This window comes from Leucopleurus acutus (assembly GCF_964270905.1).
Source record: "Leucopleurus acutus genome assembly, chromosome: X".
Lineage (NCBI taxonomy): Eukaryota > Metazoa > Chordata > Mammalia > Artiodactyla > Delphinidae > Leucopleurus > Leucopleurus acutus.
Genome location: NC_139148.1, coordinates 769,620 through 793,090, shown reverse-complemented (window position 1 = coordinate 793,090; position 23,471 = coordinate 769,620). Strand labels below are relative to the sequence as shown.

The window sequence follows — 23,471 nt, the reverse complement described above, 5'->3', positions numbered from 1 at the left end:
CCGAGAGGGGTCCCCAGGAAGCACATGCTCACCCTTTGCCCTCCCACGGGGAGAGGATGCCGGGGAGACGGCTGGTGTCACTGGGACCAATCCCAGCACCCCAGCTGTGCCAGCCTCACACATCCTGTTGGGCAATGCTGTGGCCTGAGAGTTCCTGAAAGTCTGCCTCTGCAGCCGCTGACCCCTCGTGTGAGCACAGGGGCACCATTGTGCAAACCACACAGTCACCGGGAGGGTCCAGGCCGGGCCTCCCGGGTGGCAGAGACGGGCAGGCACCTGCAGCCTGAGCGTCGGGGAGATGATGGGCTGGGACGCTGCAGCCGGTCACCACTGGGGCCACAGAGGATACAGGGGCATTAGGCCCTGAGTGCCTGGGGCATCAGTCCAAGAACTCGTTTTTTTCCATTAGAATGACCTTAGTTTCTTTTTTAATTTTTATTTTATATGGGAGTCTAGTTGATTTGCAATGTTGTGTTGGTTTCAGGTGTACGACAAAGTGATTCAGTTATATATATATATATTTTTTTCAGATCATTTTCCACTCCAAGTTATTACAAGATATTGAATATTGTTCCCTGTGTTACAAAGTAAATCGTTGTTGCTTATCGATTTTATGTATAGTAGTTTGTATCTCTTAATCCCAAACTCCTAATTTATCCCCTCCCCCACTTCCTTTCTCCTTTGGTAATCATCACTTTGGAATCTAAAACGTAAATGAATTTATATACAAAGCAGAAACAGACTCACAGACATAAATAACTCATTTCTCTTGAGATGTGACATCCGTGCACTAAAACGCTCAGCTGCTCTGCCTTTCATGCGGGTGTGTGCGGTCTGCTGGGCCATTTTCCAACACCTACAACCGGCTCCCCAAGACTCCAGACCTCACTCCCTTCAGACCCCCAGGTGGGAGCCCCGGGCAGCCCGGACTTCGGAACGACTGGCTATGAATCAGGGCTTCCCATGACCCGCCTCCTCAGGGTTGATAATTTGCTAACACTGCTCACGGGACTCAGGCAAAGACGGGAACTGAAAACAAAGACTTTGCTGGCTTACGATAAAGCATGTAACTCAGCTGGTTTTGACTTAGGATCCAAGTCAGGTGGGAGGGATGCACAGGGCAGGTATGGGGACGGGGCACAGAGCCCAGTGGGCCAGGTGCGAATTCGGAGGAGTGAGGGCGGCTCTGAGCTCGCCCATCACAGCCGCTCAACCAAGCTTCCCTCCTTGGGCTCCGTGGGGCGGACAGAAAAATGTCCCCAAAGAGGTCCACATCCTAATACCTGGACCCTATAAAAATGTTGCCTTCTGACAGAAGGGACTTTACAGATGTGATTAAGTCCCGGGTGTCGATCTCAAGATGGGGACATGGTCCTGGATTGCCAGGTGGGTGTGACATAACCCACAAGCATCCCTGTAACAAGCAGGCAGGAGGGCTTACAAGCTATAATGAGTAGGCGTCCGCCGTGTCGACTCGGCAATTGTGGTCTTGTTAGAGCAGCCACTGGAAAGTCATTCCTTTCTGAACTGCAGCCAGTAGAGAAAGAAGGAGGATGTCAATTTTCTGCCAGTGGAAGCGGGCGGCGGCACAGACCCTCATCCCAGCCCCAGCGGCCAGCAGCAGCTCTGACCCCTCCCTGTGAGGAAGGGGTGGTGTTTCCCTGGAGCAGCTGGAAGGCGCATTACGTGGTCAGGGTCCACGGGCCTCGAAACATCCCTCCAACTACAAAGCATCTTTGCAAAACATCACATTAGTTTTTAGAGTAAAAAAATAAAACAAAACAGAACAGAAAGGTAGAAAAATGCTCAAAACAATTTAAAAAAGCTACATTCACAACAATTAAGCAAAACATTGAGAAAACATTAAAAGAAATTGTAAAAAAACCAACGACTTCCAGAAAGTGCCGGGGATGCAGACACCTGGAGTTCACGCATTCGCTGGGGCTTCTGTGACTTCTTCCACAGCTAAGACCTCTTCCTTGTCACCTTTCCCCGCGTCATGTGCAAATTTCTCCCAGAGGATCTGCTGGGGAGAAGGATGGGGGTGTCAGGAGCCCCGCGAGCAGTGGCCATGGGGGGTTTAGCTAGAAATCCGAGACGGCTCTCTGCGTCAGATCTTGTAGCTGGCAGATGAGCTTGTGGGAGGGACATCTGAGCCTAGGGTACCACATATGCTAGGGTCACCCGGAGCTCAGGGGTAGCGGGACGTGTCTCATGCTGGCCCCCTAGGGTGGGCGGGCCCCTGGAGGTCCCAGGGACCCGGAGAGGGTGTGGGTCGGTGCTCCTGAGAGGAGAGCTGCCCAGCTCAAGAATGGAGGCGAGCAAGCTGGTGGCTGGGGGACATGATGCCAGACAGCAGAGGAGGCAGACGCAGCCCCCGCCCCACGGAGATGCAGATGTGATGGGCGCACCCAAGGGGGGTGTCGCGTAGGGGGCGTCTCCCTTGTCCCTTGTCCTTTTTCACCCTCTCTGGGAGCTGTCCGCTCCCGGAGATCTGGTCAGACCCCTTTCACTGTCTCTACCTGTCTCTTTCTCCCTCCCCGTCTTCCTTCTCTCCTTCTCCCCGCACCCAGTTTCCCCAGACACAGCTCGCAGGTAAAACCCCAGTCCCTGACCCCTGCAGAAGGCCAGGGAGCAGGACACGGGATGGCAGCCACACCCTGTGGACCCCTTTGGGTGGACACAGTTGAGATTCTGGGGTCACTGTCCCCTCTTCTCCATCCTGGCTTGCCCCCCACCCCATATGTACCTGGTGGTCGATTTGATGGCTGTCGCTCAATTTATCTTTGATCCGTGGAATTGGCGGGAATAACCTGTTCATCCCTATGAACCTGGTGAGACAAGAAACGTGTGAAGAAAAGACCTAGACGCCCAATTTCCTTCTTGCATCCAAAGGGGACATGTTGTCATGTCACGTGCCAACACACCATGCAGGCTCATTTCTTCAGAACAATTTCCTTTGAGAATCACAGAAGGACCAACCCCAGGCTTAGACCATGGAGAAAATGATAGACTCTGTGAGGGTCTTTCTAGAACCTTCACTCACTCCCTTGGACACAGGGATGGGAGTGAGGGACATGTCCAGTCTCCGGCAGCTTGGAGGAGTCTGGGGTCTCTTGTGTTTAAAGGCCAGGAGGCTTATCCAACCTTGAAGCCCACGGTTCCAGATTGGGCCACCTTCGTCATGCCTTTTCAATGCTATCTCTTAACCAGCATATTCCATGGTCCCGCAGCACCCCAGTCCGCTGCATGTTCACAGGGGCGTTTTCTTTCTCACCACACGAATGGTACCTCCAATCCTGTGACATCATCAGGAGAGGTTGTACTGAGTTGAAAGGTAGTCTCCAAAGATATATTCACCTCCTGACCCCTGAAACCTGGGAGCGGGAGTTTATGTGGAAACGGGGTCTTTGCAGATGAGATGAAGTGAAGGGTCTGAGATGAGGTCCCCCTGGATGAGGGTGGCCCTACATCCAATGACGGGGTCCTTCTAAGACACAGAAGAGGAGAGACACAGACACAGAGGAGAAGCCCCGTGAAGACAGAGGCAGAGACGAGAGGGACGCGGCCACAAGCCCAGGGATGCCTGGCGCTCCCAGGAGCTGGAAGAGGTGGGAAGGACCCTCCCCTGGAGCCTCTGGAGTGAACGTGACCCTGAGACACCTTGACCTCAGAGGTGTGCTCTCCAGGATGGGGGAGGATGGATGCCTGTGGCTTTAAGCCTCTGGCTTGTGGTCACTGGTTCCGGCAGCTACAGGAAACTCACACATCTTTGCTTTAAGATAAGTCTTCTGTGTAAGGCATGAGATCTGTCCCTGTCACCACAGCCAGTGGCCGGGCTGCCCAAACGCCTCTTTGCTCCCAGGTCCAGTGTCCCTCACAGTTGCTTTCGCAGGGCAGACCAGTGTCTCGCCTGGTCCTGGGAGACATTTAGCACAGGACGCCCAACCAGGACAGGGGCATCAGGACAGGGCCGCAGGTGGACGCCCGCAGCATCGCCACACCCTGCAGGAGGGTCTCCAGGTGCAAAATCTCTCCATGCTTTGCAGAGTGCGTCATGCCGTACGCATGCAGGTTTAGTCTGCATGTTCATTGCAAAGCGTTTGCCCGGTGGCCACAGACCCTGTGTGATGCCTGGGTCACACAACAGGAAAGATGACGGCGGAGGTGCCCATGGACAGGCTGACTGCAGTGGTCTGGGAGCCGGGGCTGAATGACTTGTGCTGGGGGAAATGAAAACCAGAGGAGGAGAGACCTTCTGGGAACTCCAGAATCTCCAAGGGCTGAGGGCAGGCGGAGCTCTGAGCACAGCAGGGCTGTGAGGGGCGCCCGGCAGGAGTCTGGGGGCAGGAAAGAGCCTTGTTGGTTGCCAGCTCTCCTGCCTCTGACGGACGCAGCCTCAGAGCTGTTTCTCTCCTGTGTGTTTTTCCATCTCTCCAACTTCCTTCCCTTTTTCCAGACAAGTTTTCCTCCAGAAAACCCACACGCCAACTGGCTGCTAGGACGGCCTGGGATGTTTGCAGGCTGCCCTCTCTTTTTTGCCAGCCGATTGGGGCTGCCTTTGGAATAAACACCGGCCCCCTCCGCTGACCACGGGGATGCCCACCTAGGACGACCTGAGGTTACCTTTTGAAAAGGCAGCTGATGGCCAGGCCACAGACGAAGGTCCCCAGGACCACCAGCAGGTAGACGTGCACGAGGCTGGATTCTGGTTCCGCAGAGCCTGGGGAGAGAGAGGGGAACACGCCAAGTACGCCGGGGGCCGGGGCATGAGCGACCGCCACTCAGCCAGCTTATGTCCTCACTAGCTCACGGAGGAGGAAACATGCCCAGAGCAGGACGGACATCTAAGGAAAGGACCCAGTCCTGCAACTTTCACAAAAAGATATTCGTGAGACAACACGACCCCGGGATCACGTCCAAAACACATAAAGCGATTTTAAGACACAGCAACCCAAAGACCAAGAATTCAATTTAGAAACGGACCAAAAAAGGATGAATACACATTTCCAGGCATACGGTTTTAAACAAAATGGCGTCGCATCTATTCTTAAGCTTTAACTTCGCGTGTCATTTAGGATAAGTGCTCTTTACAGTACATTATTTTTCTAACAAGGCACATTTTGTCTGTAAATATTTAACAATCCAATGAGAAATCCCAGTTCTACCAGGAGCCTCATAACCTGATGGAGGGGCCGCCATTGTGAGATTTTTCAGTAGGAACAGATAAAATGTGACCTATTACACAGAGCTGTCGTTGTTTATTTTAAGCGATACGTTAATGGTCAAAAGTGCGTATTCCGGAGGGGAAATGAAACCAGAAAAAGCCACACGGATGTCAGCCAAGTCTGTTTAGAACTCTGTTCCGGGAAAAGTCTATTCTTATTTTTTTGGTGGGGCGGGGGGCATGTTTTAAACCCATTTGTAAAGTGGGTTGTCAGTGTTTTTGTTCTTGGCGTCTCAGAATATTTTATATGCTCTGGAGGCTTGGCCCTTATCAAATGATTTGAAATATTTCCTCCCCTTTCATGGGTTGTCTTTTCACTGTCTTGAGCGTGTCCTTTGATGCACAGGCGTTTTCATTTTTGATGAAGTCCGCTTTGCCAATTTGTTTCTTTCATCATTCCTGCTTTTGGTGTCACGGCTAAGAACCCACTGACAAACGCAACACGGCAAATCCATTCCTTACGGTACTCAGCTGTCGCTTCCAGCTTATGAAATATCGCTGAATCCTTATTTCATTTCATAAATTCGACACCGGCAGGTACCAAAGGCATTGATCTTGGATCAGAAAAAAACAACCACAAAAACAACGTATGCATACTATGCTTGCTAAAACACTGAAGGTGTTTGAGACTGGATGGAAGGGAAGGTAGGCTCTTAAGTATCAGATTGGCTTTATATTCCTGCCAGCTGATCAAAGTTAGAAGGAGGAAGGTAGTAAAATCTGTCAGGCTAGGGCTTCCCTGGTGGCGCAGTAGTTGGGAGTCCGCCTGCCGAGGCAGGGGACGCGGGTTCATGCCCCGGTCCGGGAAGATCCCACATGCCGCGGAGCGGCTGGGCCCGTGAGCCATGGCCACTGAGCCTTCGTGTCCGGAGCCTGTGCTCCACAACGGGAGGGGCCCCAACAGTAAGAGGCCCGCGTACCTCAAAAAAAAAAAAACCAAAAAACCAAAATCTGTCAGGTTAGCCCTCCCCCGATTAGAAAGAAACAGAGCCAGTTTGGATGTGAGCTGTATCCCGATCAGAGGTGGACCGTGACGGCTGTTTGGTGTGACCAGGAGGGATGGGTCATTTCCTGGTGGGGCGGAGGCTTAGGAAGGCTCTTAGTTATTCTTAAAGGGTCCCTCTCACGAGCCCTTGCTGTTGCCAGGGGAACAGTGTTGCGGGGGCCGGTGGACAGGAACCCCTCCCAGAATGGCTCAGAGATGAATTCAGGATGCCAGGATCTGTCTGGTGATGATCTCGGGACACGTACCAAACTCAGCTGGCTGACTCCAGGCACCCCAGTGGGCTTTCCGGGCGTCTGCCGTCCTGATCTTCACAGTATGTTTGGCTCTGAACCCCGGTGTCGGAAAGCTGTATTTATTCCCCGAGTCACCAGACACCACAATCTTTGGAGAAAACAGGAAGTTAGACAGGGTTGTTGCCTGTGTTGAGAAATAGAATGCGGGTGTCTTTTCAGTTGCCCAACTGAAGTGAAAGAGTCAAAGCCACACTCTCCCAATCTGGGCATGAATGTGGTATTTTACGTCCTGAGAACTTGGGAGGAATGCTTAAGGGAATAATGACAATGAGTGATTCTGCCATTTTCCGAGTAACCACTCCTGGGGTTGCTAGGATCGTAAGTATAGATGCAGAAATGATTCAAGAGCTACAGTGGGTATGAACCCACCCATGGATGGATAATGGCCCTGTAAATGATGTTAAGAGGACCAAGTTCGACTTCCTCATCGGACAGAGGAGGATACTGAGGTCAGAGTGGTGGTGAAACTTAGAAAAGATCAACAAAAATTACTTTGATGATCAACCTCAAGAGGAATTTTGGAAGAAGACATCATCCCCTTGACACTCCAAGGAATATTTCCTTGACCAACATGGATAGAAGAGGGAGACCCCATCCAGGGGCCTACTTGGGGGGGGGTGCCCCTATATCACTGACTGGACGGTACTCTAGGAAACCTCCATCCTCTGGTTTTTACCCCATCCCCATCCTGGCCACCGCTGGACGAAGTTTGCAGTTGGCATGTGTCCATTGCCCAACATCGTACGCTTAAGCTACAAGGGTGATATTTTGGGTCAGAGTTGTAACTCACCAGTTGATTTCCACTGCTTCCGGTATTACTCTAGAAAAAAAAAAAAAATCCAGACCAAAATAGAACGTTTATTTCTCTCCATTTTGAAGGTTTTTCATGGGTCTCATCCAATCTCCCCCTTTGAGCTCAGTCAGGAAAAACCAAAACAGTCAGGGTCCAACAAAGGGTTGAGCTCCTACTGTCCCCCCTAACCTGCAGTGGCCCCCAAATAGAAGGATGGAACATGCCCACAGGAGGGAGGGTGCCCCTGTTCATGGTTCCTTCTAGAACCTCAGCTGGTTATGGATCCTAATAAGAATTCAGGTGGGCTTGGAGCATAGGTTCCTCCTTGTCTACACTGGGTCCAGGTGGGCTTGGAGCAGACCCTGAATTTTCCCAGATGTTCACCCATTCTGAGCCCACCTCATGTGCCCCAGGTTCTCATGGTGGGTCATGGGGGTGGCTGCCAAGCTTCTTGAGGTGTGGTGCCCTGCTTGGAGCAGTGTCCACTCACCTGTCTCTGGATGTCCAGCTGGTACTGGAACTCCCTGATGGACAACGTTTTTCGGGTCCTGGGCTTTTCCCACCGGATGAAGCAGTGTGATTCGTTGCAGTGCACGGTGATATTGTTGGGTGGGTTGTATTGCTCTGTAATGAGAACCCAGCAGACACCTCTAATCCAGAATGCTTCCCCTGGACCACAGAGAGGAGACCCAGTTCTGCCTTCGCAACATTGATGGTGCCTCACCAAGGTCACCGGGAGGCAGGGGTGGGTCTGTGTGTCGTCTCTTGGGGAAGATATCAATCATCAGGCCGCCATGTGCAGAAGGGAGGAAATTGCGGTTCAACAAGACCTGGGGAGACTTTCCTGGTGGCGCAGTGATTAAGAATCCACCTGCTGATGCAGGGGACACGGGTTCGAGCCCTGTTCTGGGAAGATCCCACATGCCGCAGAGCAACTAAGCCAGTGAGCCACAATTACTGAGCCTGTGCTCTAGAGCCTGTGAGCCACAACTGCTGAAGCCCATGCACCACAACTACTGAAGCCCGCACGCCTAGAGCCCGTGCTCCACAACAAGAGAAGCCACCACAATGAGAAGCCCGTGCGCCATAACAAAGAGTAGCCCTCGCAACTAGAGAAAGCCCGCGCGCAGCAACGAAGACCCAACGCAGCCAAAAATAAATAAAATTTTTAAAAAAAGAAGACCTGGGGAGGTAGGTGGTGATGGGTTTGGAGGGCAGGAGAGAGGCCGGTTTGAAATGACTTTAGCCTTAAGAGGCCTGGACTATCCTATGGGATCAGGGAGCCTGCAGGTAGAAAGAGGGGCTGGCGTTCAAGAGAAGACATTGTTTGGCATACGGGAATATCTTCAAGAGACCAGCCTGGAGCAGAGCGCTAGAAAGAAGAGAAAGAGCTGGCAAAAAAAAGAAGAAGTAAATTCACAGTGGTCCAGGATGGGTGGAGGGGCTTGGACTGTCACATTCTAAGGAGAGAAAGAGGAGGTGGCATCTGGGTAGATTCAACTGGGTGTACACTTGTCCTTGTAGCAGGTTACCCAAAGGGAGGGAAGGAGGGAAAGATGGGGGCTTGGAGGAATTGGGTCCACATGGAGCTAGCAAAGTCATGGTTTCCAAATGGGGGAGTTGATGCATGTTTGAAAAGGTCAAGGAACTTCAGTGTCCTTCATCATTGAACAGATATCCAAACAGTGACCCCATGACGGTGCATGCCAGCAATCAACAGGATGGGAATTCTGTATCTGACTGCATTTTGATGGGCATCTGTTCCATTCTAAAAGCTGAGACTCAATTCTGTTGTTGGAATCTTTGAAGGTCTGTTTGGACAGCTTGGCTGTGTGAAGCTTCTCTTGTGACTGTGAATCTCACGGACTCCACTTCCACATTGAGTAGATCTGATCGTCTTTAAATTTAGAGATGAGATGCTCTATCCCTAGGATACTTACACTGGATTTTCCAGCTCAGAAAAAAGTAAGGGATATAACTCCTCTGGCCTATCGTTGTGATCTGGACTTAGGATTCTGCACCCAGTTCTAATGTGTGGGACTTCCCTCCGACCCCCAACACCACCAAGCAATTCTCTGACACCAGCTGGGTGTCCTACAATTCAACTCAATTTTGACACTATCTACCTGGAGGTAGCGTCAGATTCCACAGGTGAAGGGCTCAGTCCTCCCACTTCAAATGTCAGTCCCAAGTCCAGGTCATCACCTGTGCTTCCAACTGACCTGCTATAGATCAAAGATTCCCCTGACCTCCTCCGTGGGTTTGATTCATTTGCAAGAGAAGCTCACAGAACTCAGGAAACATTTTACTTACTAGATCACTATTTTACAATAAAAGGACAAAACTCAGGAGCAGCCAGACAGAAGAGATGCATAGGGCAAGGCATGGGCAAAGGGTGTGGAGCTACCATGCCTGCTCTTCTCGGGTGGCTGTCTCTCTAATTTGTGGACATGTTTGACTGAGTATTTAAGGATCTTGAGATGAGGTCATTCTGGATAAGATGAGCTCTAAATCCAATGACTGGTGTCTGTATAAAAGGAAGGAAGGGAGATTTGTGATATACCAGGAAGATGGACATGTGGACAGAGATTGAAAGGATGCATCCATAAGCCAGGACTCCTGGCCATCACCAGAAGCTAGGAAAGAGGCATGGGAGCAGAAGTTCTTTCAGACAGTCCGGAAGGAACCAGCCCTGCCAATGCCTTGATTTTGGATTTCTGGCCTCCAGAACTGCAAGACAATACGTTCCCATTGTTTTAAGCCTCCCAGTTTGTGGTCATTTGTTACAGCATCTCCAGGAAACTTACGCAGATTTCAACGCAAATTCTGTCGGACCTACTAGGCAGTGGTTAAATCACAGGTGGTTGCTCTCACCTATTTCTTTTAACAGCAAAACCGAATCGAAGAACTGGATTCCTGCTTCTTGGCTGGTACCGTTAACCAGGAAGTAACTGTACGAAGTTAATCCCGAGAGGTCTTGGAGGTGACATCCCACGTGGGTTCCCGAGTCTTTTAGGTAATGAGGACATTCTCTTTCGATTTTTTTCCTGTAAGATTCCAAAGTGTTCAGAGAACAATCAGGGCATATTTCTTTCTTCACTGTATTTCTCAGGGTTGTCTACATGAGGTCAACACTTACTTTGAGTCTCTTATATACAAAAAATATTGAACGTCGTTGGGCGCTGCTTGGCCCTTGGCCCAGGTGCAGTTCATGAAATCCGCATTGTAGATAAGACAGGAGAAGTTTTGGGCAGCTGTGCCCTCCCCACCTGGGAAGAGACAGAAACAAAATAATTTGTACATGGAGTTTAAAGGGGGATGGACCGGATGGCTTCATGGTTCAAAGAAGAATCAATACCAATTCTTCTCAAACTCTTCCCAAAAAGAGAAGAGGGAACACTTCTAAACTCATTTTCTGAGGTCAGCATCACTCATCACTCTGATACCAAAGCCAGACAAAGACACAAGAAAAGAAAATTACAGGCCAATATCCCTAATAAGCATAGATGTAAAAATCTCCAACAAAATGTTAGCAAACCACATCCAACAGCATGTTAAAAGTCAAATTTATCCCTTGAATGTAAGAATGATTCAACATATGCAAATCAATCAACGTGATGCACCACATTAACAGAGTGAAAGAGATAAACTACATAATCATCTCAATAGATGCAGAAAAAGTGTTTGACAAAATTCAACATCCATTCAGGATAAAAACTCTCAACAAAATAGGTATAAAAAGGATTTACTTCAGCACAATGAAGGCCAAATATGAAAATCCCACAGCTAATGTCATACTCAATGGAGAAAAACTGAAAGCGTTTCCTCTAAGGTCCTGTACAGGACAAGGATGCCACTCTCACCACCCCTATTTAACATAGTACCTGAAGTCCTAGCCAGAGCAATTAGACAAGAAAAAGAAATAAAGTTATTCAAATCAGAAAGGAAGAAGTAAGATGATCTCTGTTTGCAGATGATATGATCATATACGTAGAAAACCCTAAGACTAAACAAAAAAAATATTGAAACTAATACATTTAGTAAAGTTGCAGGATACAAAATCAACATACACAAATCAGTGGCATTTCCACACAGTAACAATGACATAGCTGAAACAGACATTAAGAAAAAAAAAATCTCATTTACAATAGCAACAAAAAGAGTAAAGTACCTAGGAATACACTTAACCAAGGAGGTGAAAGGCTTGTAAGTTCTATGCTGCAAGACATTGATGAGGGAAATGAAAAAAGACACAGATAAATGGAAAGACACCCTGTGTTAATGGACTGAAAGAATTAATAGTGTTAAAATGTCCATACTACCCAAAGTGATCTATAGATCAATGTGACCCCTATCAAAACCCCAATGACATTCTTTAAAGAAAAAGAAAAAACAGTCCTAAAATTTGTATGGAACCACAAGACTCCAAATAGTGAAAACCATCTTGAGCAAGAAGAACAAAGCTGGAAACTTCATGTTGCCTGATCCCAAGATATACTACAAAGCTACAGTAAGTAAAACTGTACTATGATGGCATAAAAGTAGATGTAGAGATAACTGAAACAGAGTAGAGAGCCCAGAAATAAATTCCCACACTTATGGTGTACTGATATTTGATAAACCTGCCAAGAACACACCAGGGAGAAAGGATTAGTGTCTTTACTAAATGATGATGGGACAACTGCATATACACATGCAGAAGAATGAAATTGGGTCCTTATCCCACACCACATACAGAAATCAAGTCAAAATGGATTAAAGACTTAAATATAAGATCTGAAACTGTAAAACTCCTAGAAGAAAGCATAGGGAAAGAACATCTTGACATTGGTCCCAGCAATGATTTTTTGGATTTAACACCAAAAGCACACGCAACAAAAACAAAAGTAGAAAACTAGAATTGGATCAAACTAAACACTTCTGCACAGCAAAGGAAACAATCAACACAGCGGAAAGCCAACCTATGGAATGGGAGAAAATATTTGCAAACCATATGTATCTGATAAGGAGTTAATATCCAAAATATATAAAGAGTTCAAGCAACCCAAGAGCAAAAAACAAATTTTTAAAAACAAATAATCTGATTAAAAACAGTCAAAGGATCTGAATAGATGTTTTTCCAAAGAAGACATCCAAATGTCCAACAGGTACCTAAGAAGATGCTCAACATCACTAATTGTCAGGGAAATGCAAATTAAAACCACAATGAGGTATCACCTCGCACCTGTCAGAACGGCTCTCATCAAAAAGACAAGAAATAACAAGTGTTGGCAAGGATATGGAGAAAAGGGAACCCTCGTGCCCTGTTGATGGGGATGTAAATTGGTGCAGCCACTATGGGAAACAGTGTGGCGATTCCCCCCAAAATTAAAAATGGAACTATCATATGATCCAGCGATCCTTTTTTTTTTTTTTGGTACGCGGGCTTCTCACTGTTGTGGCCTCTCCTGTTGCGGAGCACAGGCTCCGGACATGCAGGCTCAGCGGCCATGGCTCATGGGCCCAGCCGCTCCGTGGCATGTGGGATCTTCCCGGACCGGGGCACGAACCCGTGTCTCCTGCATCGGCAGGCAGACTGTCAACCACTGCGCCACCAGGGAAGCCCTCCAGCGATCCTTTTTATGAGTGTATATTCCATGGAAATAAAATCTGGATCTCGAAGAGATATCTGCACCCCCATCTGCACTGCAGAATTATTCACAGAAGCCAAGATATGGAAATAAACTAAGTGTCTGTGTGGACAGATGAATGAATAAAGAAGATGTGATACACACACACACACACACACACAAACACACACACAGAGGAATATTAATCAGCCATGAAAGGGAGGAAATTCTGCCATTTGCAACAACATGGATGGACCTGGGGGGTATTATGCTAAGTGAAATAAATCCGACAGAGAGAGACAAATACTATATGATTCACTTATATGTGGAATCTAACGAAAACTCATAGAAACACAGAATAGAATGGGGGTTCCAGGGGCTAGGGAGAGTGGGGGAAATGGGGAGATGTTCGTCAAAAGGTACAAATATCCAGCTATAAGATGAGTAAGTTCCAGGGATCTAACGCACAACATAGTGACTATAGTTAAAATACTGGATTGTTCACTTGAAAGTCACTAAGAGAGTAGATCTCCAGGGTTTTCACCACAAAACAAACAAACAAACAAAAAAACTACTTGACAGGATGGATACGTTAACAGCTCAATTGTGGTAATCATTTCACAAAGTATACGTACATCAAAACACCAAATGTGGGAATTCCCTGGGGGTCCAATGGTTAGGACTCTGCGCTCTCACTGCTGAGGGCCCAGGTTCAATCCCTGGTTTGGGAACTAAAATCCCACAAGCTGCGCAGCATGGCCAAAAAGATAAAAAAACAAAAAACAAAAAACCCACCAAATGTACCTCTTAAATATGTGCAATTCCTGTGTGTCAATTCTATCTCCATATAGCAGAAAAAAGTGGGGGAATGTACCCTGATGCTCATGTGGGAAGGAGAAGAATCACTACCATGTTTTCCCTACCTGGGTTCAGGTAGACCAGTGTTTCTGAAATTCGTCTTCGGTTGATATTTACTTCGACAGTGAGCGTGACTCCCCCATGGAGAGAACAGTCCTGAAAGGTGCACTGACATTCGTTGTCTTTGACCTGAAAAGATGTCACCAGTCAGTGAATTAAGAATCAGTCTTCTTTCGTTACATCCTGGTTGTTTGCTCCTACCCTGACCCTGTGATGACATCCACCTCCCTCTGTGACATCTCCCCCAGGTACCTTCTTTGGCAAGACGCCAACTAGCAGCCTTCATAAGGTCAGAATAGAGCTCGCTTTTTATTTTATTTTATTTATTTATGTTTGGCCGCGTTGGGTCTTCGTTGCCGTGTGCAAGCTTTCTCTAGTTGCAGCGAGCAGGGGTTACTCTTCATTGCGGTGTGTGGGCTTCTCATGGCAGTGGCTTCTCTTGTTGTGGAGCACAGGCCCTAGGAGCGAGGGCTTCAGCAGTTGTGGCATGCAGGCTCAGTAGTTGTGGTGAACAGGCTCTAGAGCACAGGCTCAGTAGTTGTGGCGCACGGGCTTAGTTGCTCTGCGGCATGTGGGATCTTCCTGGACCAGGGATCGAACCCATGTCCCCCGCATTGGCAGGCGGATTCTTAACCGCTGTGCCACCAGGGGAAGTCCCAGAGCTCACCTTTTAATACGAGAGCCCTCATCCCTTTAAACTGTATGGGAACTTCACACCCTCTTTTATGGGATTGACTTTTCTCGTCCTATCTCATACCCACCGTTCTCTCACAGGTGTCACGTTTACATTGTATCCAAGTCAGTCTGTTTACTTTATTTCCATTGAACAGGCAGAGCTAATGTTATTTCTCTCTCAGGATTAAGTCTTGCAGGTGGACCAACTGAGCAAAAGGCTGCCATTGCAGGCAGCCAGGAGCCCCCAGGCTAATTGGAATAGGGATGCCTGAGAGAGGAATGGGGTCCTCTCAGGGAATCAGCCCTCTGGACACATCTTGGACACAGCAGCACTTTCCTGGTGCACTTCGAACCATGAGTCTGTGATGTGTCCCAGTGTCACGCGTATGTTTTTTATTTGTCCTGCTTGACGAGAGCTCTACAAAGAACGTGATCGAGCACATCCAATCCATCTTACCTTTTTTTTAATCTGTCCCTTCTCCTTGTGAATCAACGCACATTCCCCGTAGGTAGCGTTTTCCTGGCAGTCCCAAGTTAACTTTGTCGTCTTTGGGTCAAACTTCATGTTTAGACTGGAGTTCTGTTCCACGGTTGGAAGATCTGAAACATACAGCCTCAGGAGTCAGAAACTACTCTTCTTCTCCCGTCTCCATTCTCCCTTAACCAATGCATCTCACATCTTGTGAGCAGAGATCAGGGCTGGGAATCACTGTGCCCCTACCCCTCTCACACACCCTCATCACCCCCTACCCCTTTCCCGCCTCTCCTTCCTGCCCTTTCTGCAAGGGGAGATGTCCACTGTGGAAATAAACGAAGACAGGAAGCAGCAAAGGCTATTTATCCAGATCCTGCCATAGTAAAGGGAGTCGGCCACCATCACCTGTGTCTGCACAATGGGTGGGGGGGAATTCACATCACCAGCAGGGGGAGCACAACAGGAGGTGTGATGCCGGTTGACCGTTGCATATGAGGATAAAATGAAATGAGATGCGGGCATTGGGATGTTTCCCCCAGAACCCAGGGTCATGGGAATGGGAGCAACGGGGAGAGGGGAAGCACATTCATACGTTTATCCCATTGGTCCTGGGTCAGGAAGAGTGAGGGTACCAGCAGCATGGAGAGTAGAACGGCCATCACCAGGGCACACAGGGGGCTGACCGAGGGACGTGAAAGTGCTGGGGGAAGAGAAAATCAGCTTTCATGGGGGTCTGGACATGGAGACCAGGGGTGTTTCCCTGGCGGGATGTCCAGGGAAAAAACACAGGACTCTCTCCAGGGTGATGGTCAGCATGGTGACCTGGCCAGCCTGGGTCACTGTTGGCTACAGGGGGTCCTCAGGCTTCAGTAAGCCTCAGAGATGGCCCCAGAACCAAGAGCCTGTCCTCAAGCCTGAGCACCACGTCCAGTCTTCCCTGTTACCGCCTGAATCACTTTGGGCAAGTTGCCCACCTGCCTGGTCTGTAACATGGTGGCAGGGCTTGGGAGGCTGGGGGATAACTCCCAAGTCAAAGGCAATGAAAGGCCATGTACCGTGCCCAAGGATGGGGTTCCTTCATGCAGTGGGAGACCCTTGGGAGACCCTCCACCTGACCCTTCAGCATCCTTTCTCCAGAGCCTGAGGACGAGGGTCCCTCCATGCAGTGCATTTGGGGAAACCCAAACCCTGAGTCTCCAACGTGGTTATCAGAGTCTGTGGATGGGAATCCCTCTGGGCAGTGTCTTTCTCTCTGCCCTGAGAGACTGTAAGCCCCCAGCCGTAGCTGTTTCTCTATCCCCAGAAATGCATCCCCAGCATATGGGTATCAGGGCGCTGGATACACATTTTACAAATTGAGTGGATTATTTCTCCAGAGCAGACTTGCTAAAAGCAGGTATAGCCCCTGGAGCAGCTGCTGAAGTTGGGAACAGAAGAGCAGGGATGGTCTATGTAAAGAAAATATAAGCCATTTATATACGTTATTATATAATTCCCCTAGGTATTAATTGTAAAATCTATCTCTTCATTTATAATAGAGATCTTCACAGAAAATTGTAAATATAATGTGAAATATATAGAAATAATCCATGTTTGTATGAATACGCACAATTTTATAAATACTATTGATACATAAGGACATTCTGTGACTTATTTCTATTATCTTTATGCTAGGAGACTCTCTCTCTGACAAGCTTGCTTCACACTTTGATCCCTTTGTTATTCACACCCGATGAGGGAAGTTGATAAATGAGCAGAAAGACAGACACAAAATCAGACAGATGTCATGAGTTTGTAGGGGCTGAGCCTGACGTGGATGTACAGTTCCCCACAGAGCGTGGAAACCGGGGAGCTTTCCCTGCCCCCCAAGAAAACTGTGTTACTTTCCTTGTGCTCCTGTAACAAATTCCCACAAACTTGGCTTTTTCTTTTTTAATTTTTTTATAAATTTATTTTAATTTATTTATTATTTTTGGTTGTGTTGGGTCTTTGTTGCTGCGCGCGGGCTTTTCTCTAGTTGCAGCGAGCGGGGGCTACTCTTCGTTGTGGTGCACGGGCTTCTCACTGCGGTGGCTTCTCTTGTGGCGGAGCTCGGGCTCTAGGTGCGTGGGCTTCAGGAGTTGTGGCGCACAGGCCGTTTAGTGGCTCCGCGGCATGTGGGATCCTCCCGGACCAGGGCTCGAACCCGCGTCCCCTGCATTGGCGGGCGGATTCTTAACCACTGCGCCGCCAGGGAAGCCCCAGACTTGGCATTTTAAAAACTCCGCACTGCATCTCTTGCAGTGCTGCCGATCAGAAGTCTGACAGGGTCCCTTTGCGGTAAAATCCAAGAATTGGCAGAGCTGCTTCCCCGTGAAAGCTCCACAGGGGAACGCGTTTCCTTGGCTTTTCCAGCTTCCGGAAGCCACCTCCTTCCTGGGTGCCTGGTCCCCCTCCATCTTCACAGTGCATTACTCCAGCCTCTTCATCATCACAGCACTGCCTCTCTCTTATAAGGACACTTGTGATGACACTGAGCTCAACCAGATAATCCAGAATAATCCACCATCTCAATACTTTTCACTTAGTCCTGTCTGTCATGTAAGGTAACATATCAAAGTTTCTAGGGATTAGGACGTGGGTGTTTTGGGGGACGTTTTCTGTCGACCATACGGGGACCAGGACTTGGAATTCGTGGCTCAGGTGACCCATGAATCCATGGCTGCCACATCACGGTGATTATAAGATGCTTTGGGGGGCTTCCCTGGTGGCGCAGTGGTTAAGAATCTGCCCATCAATGCAGGGGAAGTGGGTTCGAGCCCTGGTCCGAGAGATCCCACATGCCGCGGAGCAACTAAGCCCGTGCGCCACAACTACTGAGCCCGTGCGCCACAACTACTGAAGCCCGCGCGCCTAGAGCCCGTGCTCCGCAACAAGAGAAGCACCGCAATGAGCAGCCCGCGCACCGCAACGAAGAGTAGCCGCCGCTCGCGACAATTAGAGAAAGCCCGCGCGCAGCAAGGAAGCCCCAATGCGGCCAGAAATAAATAAATAAATTTATTAATTTTTTTTTACATAAAAGATGCTTTGGGGAAAATTACAGCCCCTTTGCTTTGTGTCTCATTGCTCTGACTCTCTCTTACTAATCAGACTGGATTTGGGGAGAGTGGAACAAGAAATGCGTGTTCAGGTTTCCTTTATGACATTAACACATTTTTTGAGATCTTAAAATATTTTTTACAACTTGAGTTTTGCAACAATTGAAAAGCGTCATTAGGAACAAAACAGAAAAATAGGAACAGTCAGTACACAGAGAGACGCGGAGGAACTTTCAGTGCATGTGACTGAGTAAAAGAACCAATCTGAAAAGGGCTTGTAGTGCATGATTCCAGCTCTATGACAGTCTGGACAAAGCAAAACTGTGCAGACAGTAAAAGCATCAGTGGTTGCCAGGGGTTAAGAGAGGAAGAGGGATGAAGAAGTGGAGCACAGGGGATTTTTAGGGCAATGAAACTACTCTGCATGACACTATATATGATGATGGATAGAGGTCATCATGCGTTTGTCCACACCCATAAAATGTGCAACACCAAGACTGACCCCTAATGCTAATTATGAACTTGAGTCAAGAATCCTGCGTCCAACTTGCTCCATCAGTCGTAAGACATGTGCCACACTGATGAATTGTGTCCGTCACGGGAACTATCTGTAGGGGAAGTGGGTACGTAGGAATCCCCTTACTTTCCACCTAATGTTTCTGTAAACCTACAACTGCCTTACACGAAGTCAATTAACATTACCAAAATATAGTGCTGCAAAAGCACCATGCTCTATTCCGATAAAGCCACACTCCACAGAAGACACCTGGTCTTCCGGCTGGGTCTGGGGTGGCACCTGTGACTCTGCTCACCGTTTCCCCAACACTGTCTTTGGTTGTGGTGATCCATTTTTTGGTGTTGCTGTGACTGGGAATGTGGCCTTTCCTTCTCTGGCGCTGAGTTCTGCCAGTGCGCGCCTCACCTCTCTGCGCTCCCAGAATCCCATCCTTTTAACGCTTCATCCTTTCCTGGAGGGCCCTCTCTCTCTGCATTTTATGGTGCACGATCATATTTTCTCTAATTTCCTTGCATTTATGGAGTCTATTGGTCTAAATGCAGCCTCTGATTCTTGGTGTTTTAGTTGACTGGGGGCTGCCCTAAGAAAGGACCACAAGTTTTCTTCCCTCCCTCTCTCCCCCCTCCCTCCCCCCTCCCTCCTGGCCTTCCTTCCTTCCTCCTGGCATTTCCCTAATTCATTCCTTCTCTATCCAATCCTGTCCTGCCTCTGCTTTTTTTCCCAATATGCCCAGCACTCCGACCCCTTGGACCTCCTTCTCCACATTCTCGTATCTCCGTCCTGGGCTCCAGCCCCACCAAGGGGGCTCCTCCATCTTCCACCAAGGCTCTCAGACGACCTACAGGACCCGCCATCAGCGGACCGCTGGCCCAGCTCCTCCGTGGCCTGTGTCACCCTGGGTGACTTTGGCATCCATTGTACAAGGGGGACCTCCCGACTTCCGTGAGCCATCTCCACCAGCAAAGACCCCTTCACCCCAGCTGCCTTCACACGCCCAGTCCCCCTGGCCCGTTATCATCTGGACCCCGCCCCCGCTCGGAGACATGTTCAGGAGTGTCCCGAGCCTGCTGGCGCTCCACAGGCACCGGACACCCTCTCCTCACACCCCAGCTGCCTCTGCTAAGAAGCCGCCAGCACCTCCTGCGTTTAATTCGCTGTTTCCATGAACGCGCCTCCTTTCCCACCTCCTCTGTCGAAGGCTGGACTGGCTCATCTATTGGAGCCGGGAAGGAAGGAAGGAAGGAAGGAAGGGAGGGAGGGAGGAGGGAAGGAAGGGAGGGAGGAGGGAGAAAGGAAAGAGATTCCCTGAACCTTCACCATCTCCTCCTGGCTGGGTCCCAAAAATGGAGGACCCCACCCACTCCCTTTTTCCGGTGTGCATACCTGGGCCACCGCACACCTGGAGACAAGCACCCAGCCTCAGATTCCTGCCCCCAACTCCCCCCCGGCCCCTGGGACCTCACTTGCTATCAGAGAGGAAATAAAAGCCACAGAGCCGACCTGTTCCAGCTTCCCCACCCGCCTGACATCTCCTGCCCTTCTCCCACGATGGGAAAGCACCCAGCTTCCTCCACCTGCGAACGGAACCCCGGACCAGCCAGCTTTCCTCTGGGTCTTGTCCCCGTCCTCTGTGCTGGGGCCGGGGCACCCAGAGGCTCTGAGAGAGGACCTTCCTGGGTCAGTGCACGCCCGCGGCGACTCTTGCCTGGATTTTCACATCCGCAATTTGTGCACTGCCCTTGCGGTTGGAGCTGAGCCTCGCTTCACAGGGCGGGGGATGGGCCGCGGAAGGGCCACGGCCCGGAGCACCTTAGTCCTCAGCGGTTACAGCACCTGCGCTCATCACCTGGCCCTCTGTCCCGTCAGCTTCCTGGGTGCACTTTTCTCCTCCGTAGTGCCTCGCATCGCACCTGCCTTGGGGAGCGGGATGGACACGCAGCGGGAACCCGAGGACACACACTGTCTTAGACCGATCGACACCCTACGGCGGCCCCCACTCAGCTTCCTCTGAACCGAAACGGCCTGGCTTCTCGCTCACCGCGATGGGGCAAAACCAGAGACCTCTGTGAACTTGACTTAAAAAACCAGCCAAAAACACAACAACAACAACAACAAAAAAAAAAAAAAAAAAAAAAAAAACCAGCCAAGCTCTCACACACCACAAAGGGACACAGAAATCCACCCAAAGGTTGCTGCTTTAGATCTGCGGTCCATCGCGGCCCCCCGCCTTGGTCGAGGATGGCGAGAAGCCTCTAGAGGACAGCTCACGCAGAGCACGAGGTAATCAGTGCTATGGCGCATCGTGCAGACAGAGCCTGGTTTAACTCTCACCCCCGCCCTACGAGGCAGCTCCCGGCACCCTCGCAGAAGTGGCCGGAAGACCAAAGCCCAGTGAAATCTCATTCTTTTACTTTATTTGTTGCCTTGATTGTTTCTAAAGTCGCGGCAAAATTCACATGGCATAAAACTCGCCCTTTAAAACGTACAGCTCAGCAGCACTTAGGACATTCATAATGTTGTGTATCCCACCACCTCTATCTGGTTCCAGAACCTTCTCATCCCTCCAGAAGGAGACCCTGTCCGCATGAGCTGTCACTCCCCAGCCCACGCCCCCAGCCCCCAGACACCATGAACCCACTTTCTGTCTCTGTGGAGTTGCCCGTCTGCTTGTTTCCTGTAAATGGAATCGTGCCCTATTTTGCCTTTTGTACCCACTTTCCCTCTTCTTCTGGTTTTCACCAGGCTGGGTTTTCTTTCCTCTTTTAAAGATTTCAGCTTTACACAGATGTCAGCTGGAAAGAAGGCGCTGAGACCTTGTCTCAGAACAACATCTCTCAAATTCGAGGCACACAGGAAACACCTTGCAGGGGCGTGGGTCCACGGGGGACCCTGGCACAAGCTGGCATTTTGATCTCGCTGTGGTTCTGGGGTGCCACGTATCACCATGATCGGGCAACACACAGACACAGAATGCAACGCCACCCTCTTCAGCAGCACCTGTAACCTGGGCAGGCCACCCGCTCTGCAGGACACACAGCTCCACGAAGGCGTCCCACCCGAGCCTTTGGGCTAAATCCAAGCCATGTCCCAGGCACAGGCTTGTGCAGAGAACTCCACACACACTCACTGCAAGCTGGCTGGGTCCCTGGGACTCACTCAGACCTTACAATGCAGCTTCACGTGCTACGAGACGTACCCATCACCAGTAACCATCTTCACCTGGGTGCCCTTCACCCAGCAGTTTTTATTGCCCACCCTCAAGTTCTCGCCCACCTGGAGTGCCAGCTGCCCGGAGCAGCAACAGAGGCAGGAAAAGGTCCCCTAGTGACTTGACACTTCGGAGGACCCCAGGATCAAGGGGACCGGACTAGCCCACCGTACCACGCTCGCCCCTGCCAACCTGTGTTCCTCCATGCTGCTGCCTGACGCTCCCACATCTGGCCGCTCTGACAACTAAGTCTCTTCCTCGTCCGAAAGCAAGTGCCCAGATTGCGCAACAAGAACATTTCAGCTCAATATCTTCCTTTTTTTTTTTTCCTCCTTGATTCCCTCCCCCATCTGTGGTGTTTCTCATTACAAGGAATTGGGAAACCTTCGTGGTGGAGTTGCCCCCCTTCACCATAGATACAGAGAAGGTCACCCTCCTTAAAGTCCAAGCAGTGGCTCAGGAGGCTGCCCAGACCAGCTACCAGGTGGGCCTCTCGTGTCACTGCCCATTTTCATCATTGACGTGGAGAAGGTCATCCTCCTAACGGTTGGACCAGAGAGATCCCCAGGTCTGCTCAGAGTGGACACCATGGTGGGTCTTCATGTCTTCGGTGGAGAACACCCCCTTGCTCACATTCACAACCAACCCAGTTCTGTTCAATTCAATTCATCAGAACTTTGCTGAGTATCCCAGGGATTTAAAACCAGCCAGAGTGGGTAGGAAGTGGCTTTCCAGCTCATGATGGGGCAAGGCTGAACAGAAGGGTCATGGGGGCTGGGGACACAAACGCAGCACTGGATGTCCCCAAGGAGGGTCTGTCACATGAGGTGGTGGACAAGAGTGGGTGTGGGGTTTCATGGGGACTACATCCTGGGTGTGAGGGAGAGATGTTGTCTCCCAAGCTCACTGGGGCTCCGGGGCTTCAGAAATGCAGGAATGCTGGTACAGATCAGAGTTAGGGCAAGAGGAGGTGCTGGCAAAGGGGATGGAGCTGGGGGAAGGCTCAGTCCTGCCATGTTTAAGTGGCTTCCCTGATGAGCCCCGAAGGGGAGGCGTCCATCAGGGAGTTGGATGTAGGGCTCGGCCTCAAGGGAGAGATCTGAAAATCTGAGCTCCCTTCCGGGCAGGACTCCTCTTCCTGATTCTTACAGGATTTGAGTGGCGGCAGAATGAACATACTTGGGTAGTAAAGGGTTACCTCAGCAGCCCTGGGTGGTCCACACCCTGCCCACTGCAAAGAAAGGTCTGACCCTTGACCAGCTCCCGGCAGGTCACCTATGAACCCTTGGAACATCCTGCCTTGTTTGCCTAGAGTCTTGGGTCACATCCAGTGGTCTGTGCTCCAATGTAAGTTATGATGGGACTGTGGGTCACGTCGTATCCAGACCTCGGGAGGGGCTGAGTAACTCAGGTCAGCCATGTGGACGCTCCGTGAGTGCTACGTGAGTGACCCCAATAAAAAGCCTGGACGCCACGGCTGGCTGAACTTTCCCGTTGACACATACCCCATGCCTGTCATCAGGCATCATTGCTGGGAGAAGTAAGCCCTGTCCAGACAAACCCGCAGGGAGCTGACACTGAGACGCCTAGTCCCTCCTGGACCCTGCTCCCTGCATCTTTTGCCTTTGATGACTTCAGTCTGTATCCCTTTGCCGTATGAAACCAGAGCTCTG

At 50.0% G+C, this 23,471-nt stretch overlaps 1 protein-coding gene across 1 annotated transcript; it reads right to left on the bottom strand.

The window, feature by feature from the left end:
* Positions 1-1,212: 1,212 nt before the first annotated feature.
* On the bottom strand, positions 1,213-22,027 carry CSF2RA (colony stimulating factor 2 receptor subunit alpha; the record flags this gene model as incomplete). Its single annotated transcript, XM_082865443.1, has 13 exons — positions 1,213-1,527; positions 1,921-2,026; positions 2,750-2,831; positions 4,627-4,723; positions 6,479-6,614; positions 7,317-7,346; positions 7,810-7,943; positions 10,194-10,366; positions 10,459-10,588; positions 13,852-13,975; positions 14,979-15,121; positions 15,589-15,696; positions 21,991-22,027. 12 exons carry the CDS (start codon positions 22,025-22,027, stop codon positions 1,928-1,930), a joined length of 1,293 nt encoding a protein of 430 aa, XP_082721569.1. The 3' UTR covers positions 1,213-1,527; positions 1,921-1,927.
* Between the last annotated feature and the right edge of the window lie 1,444 nt (positions 22,028-23,471).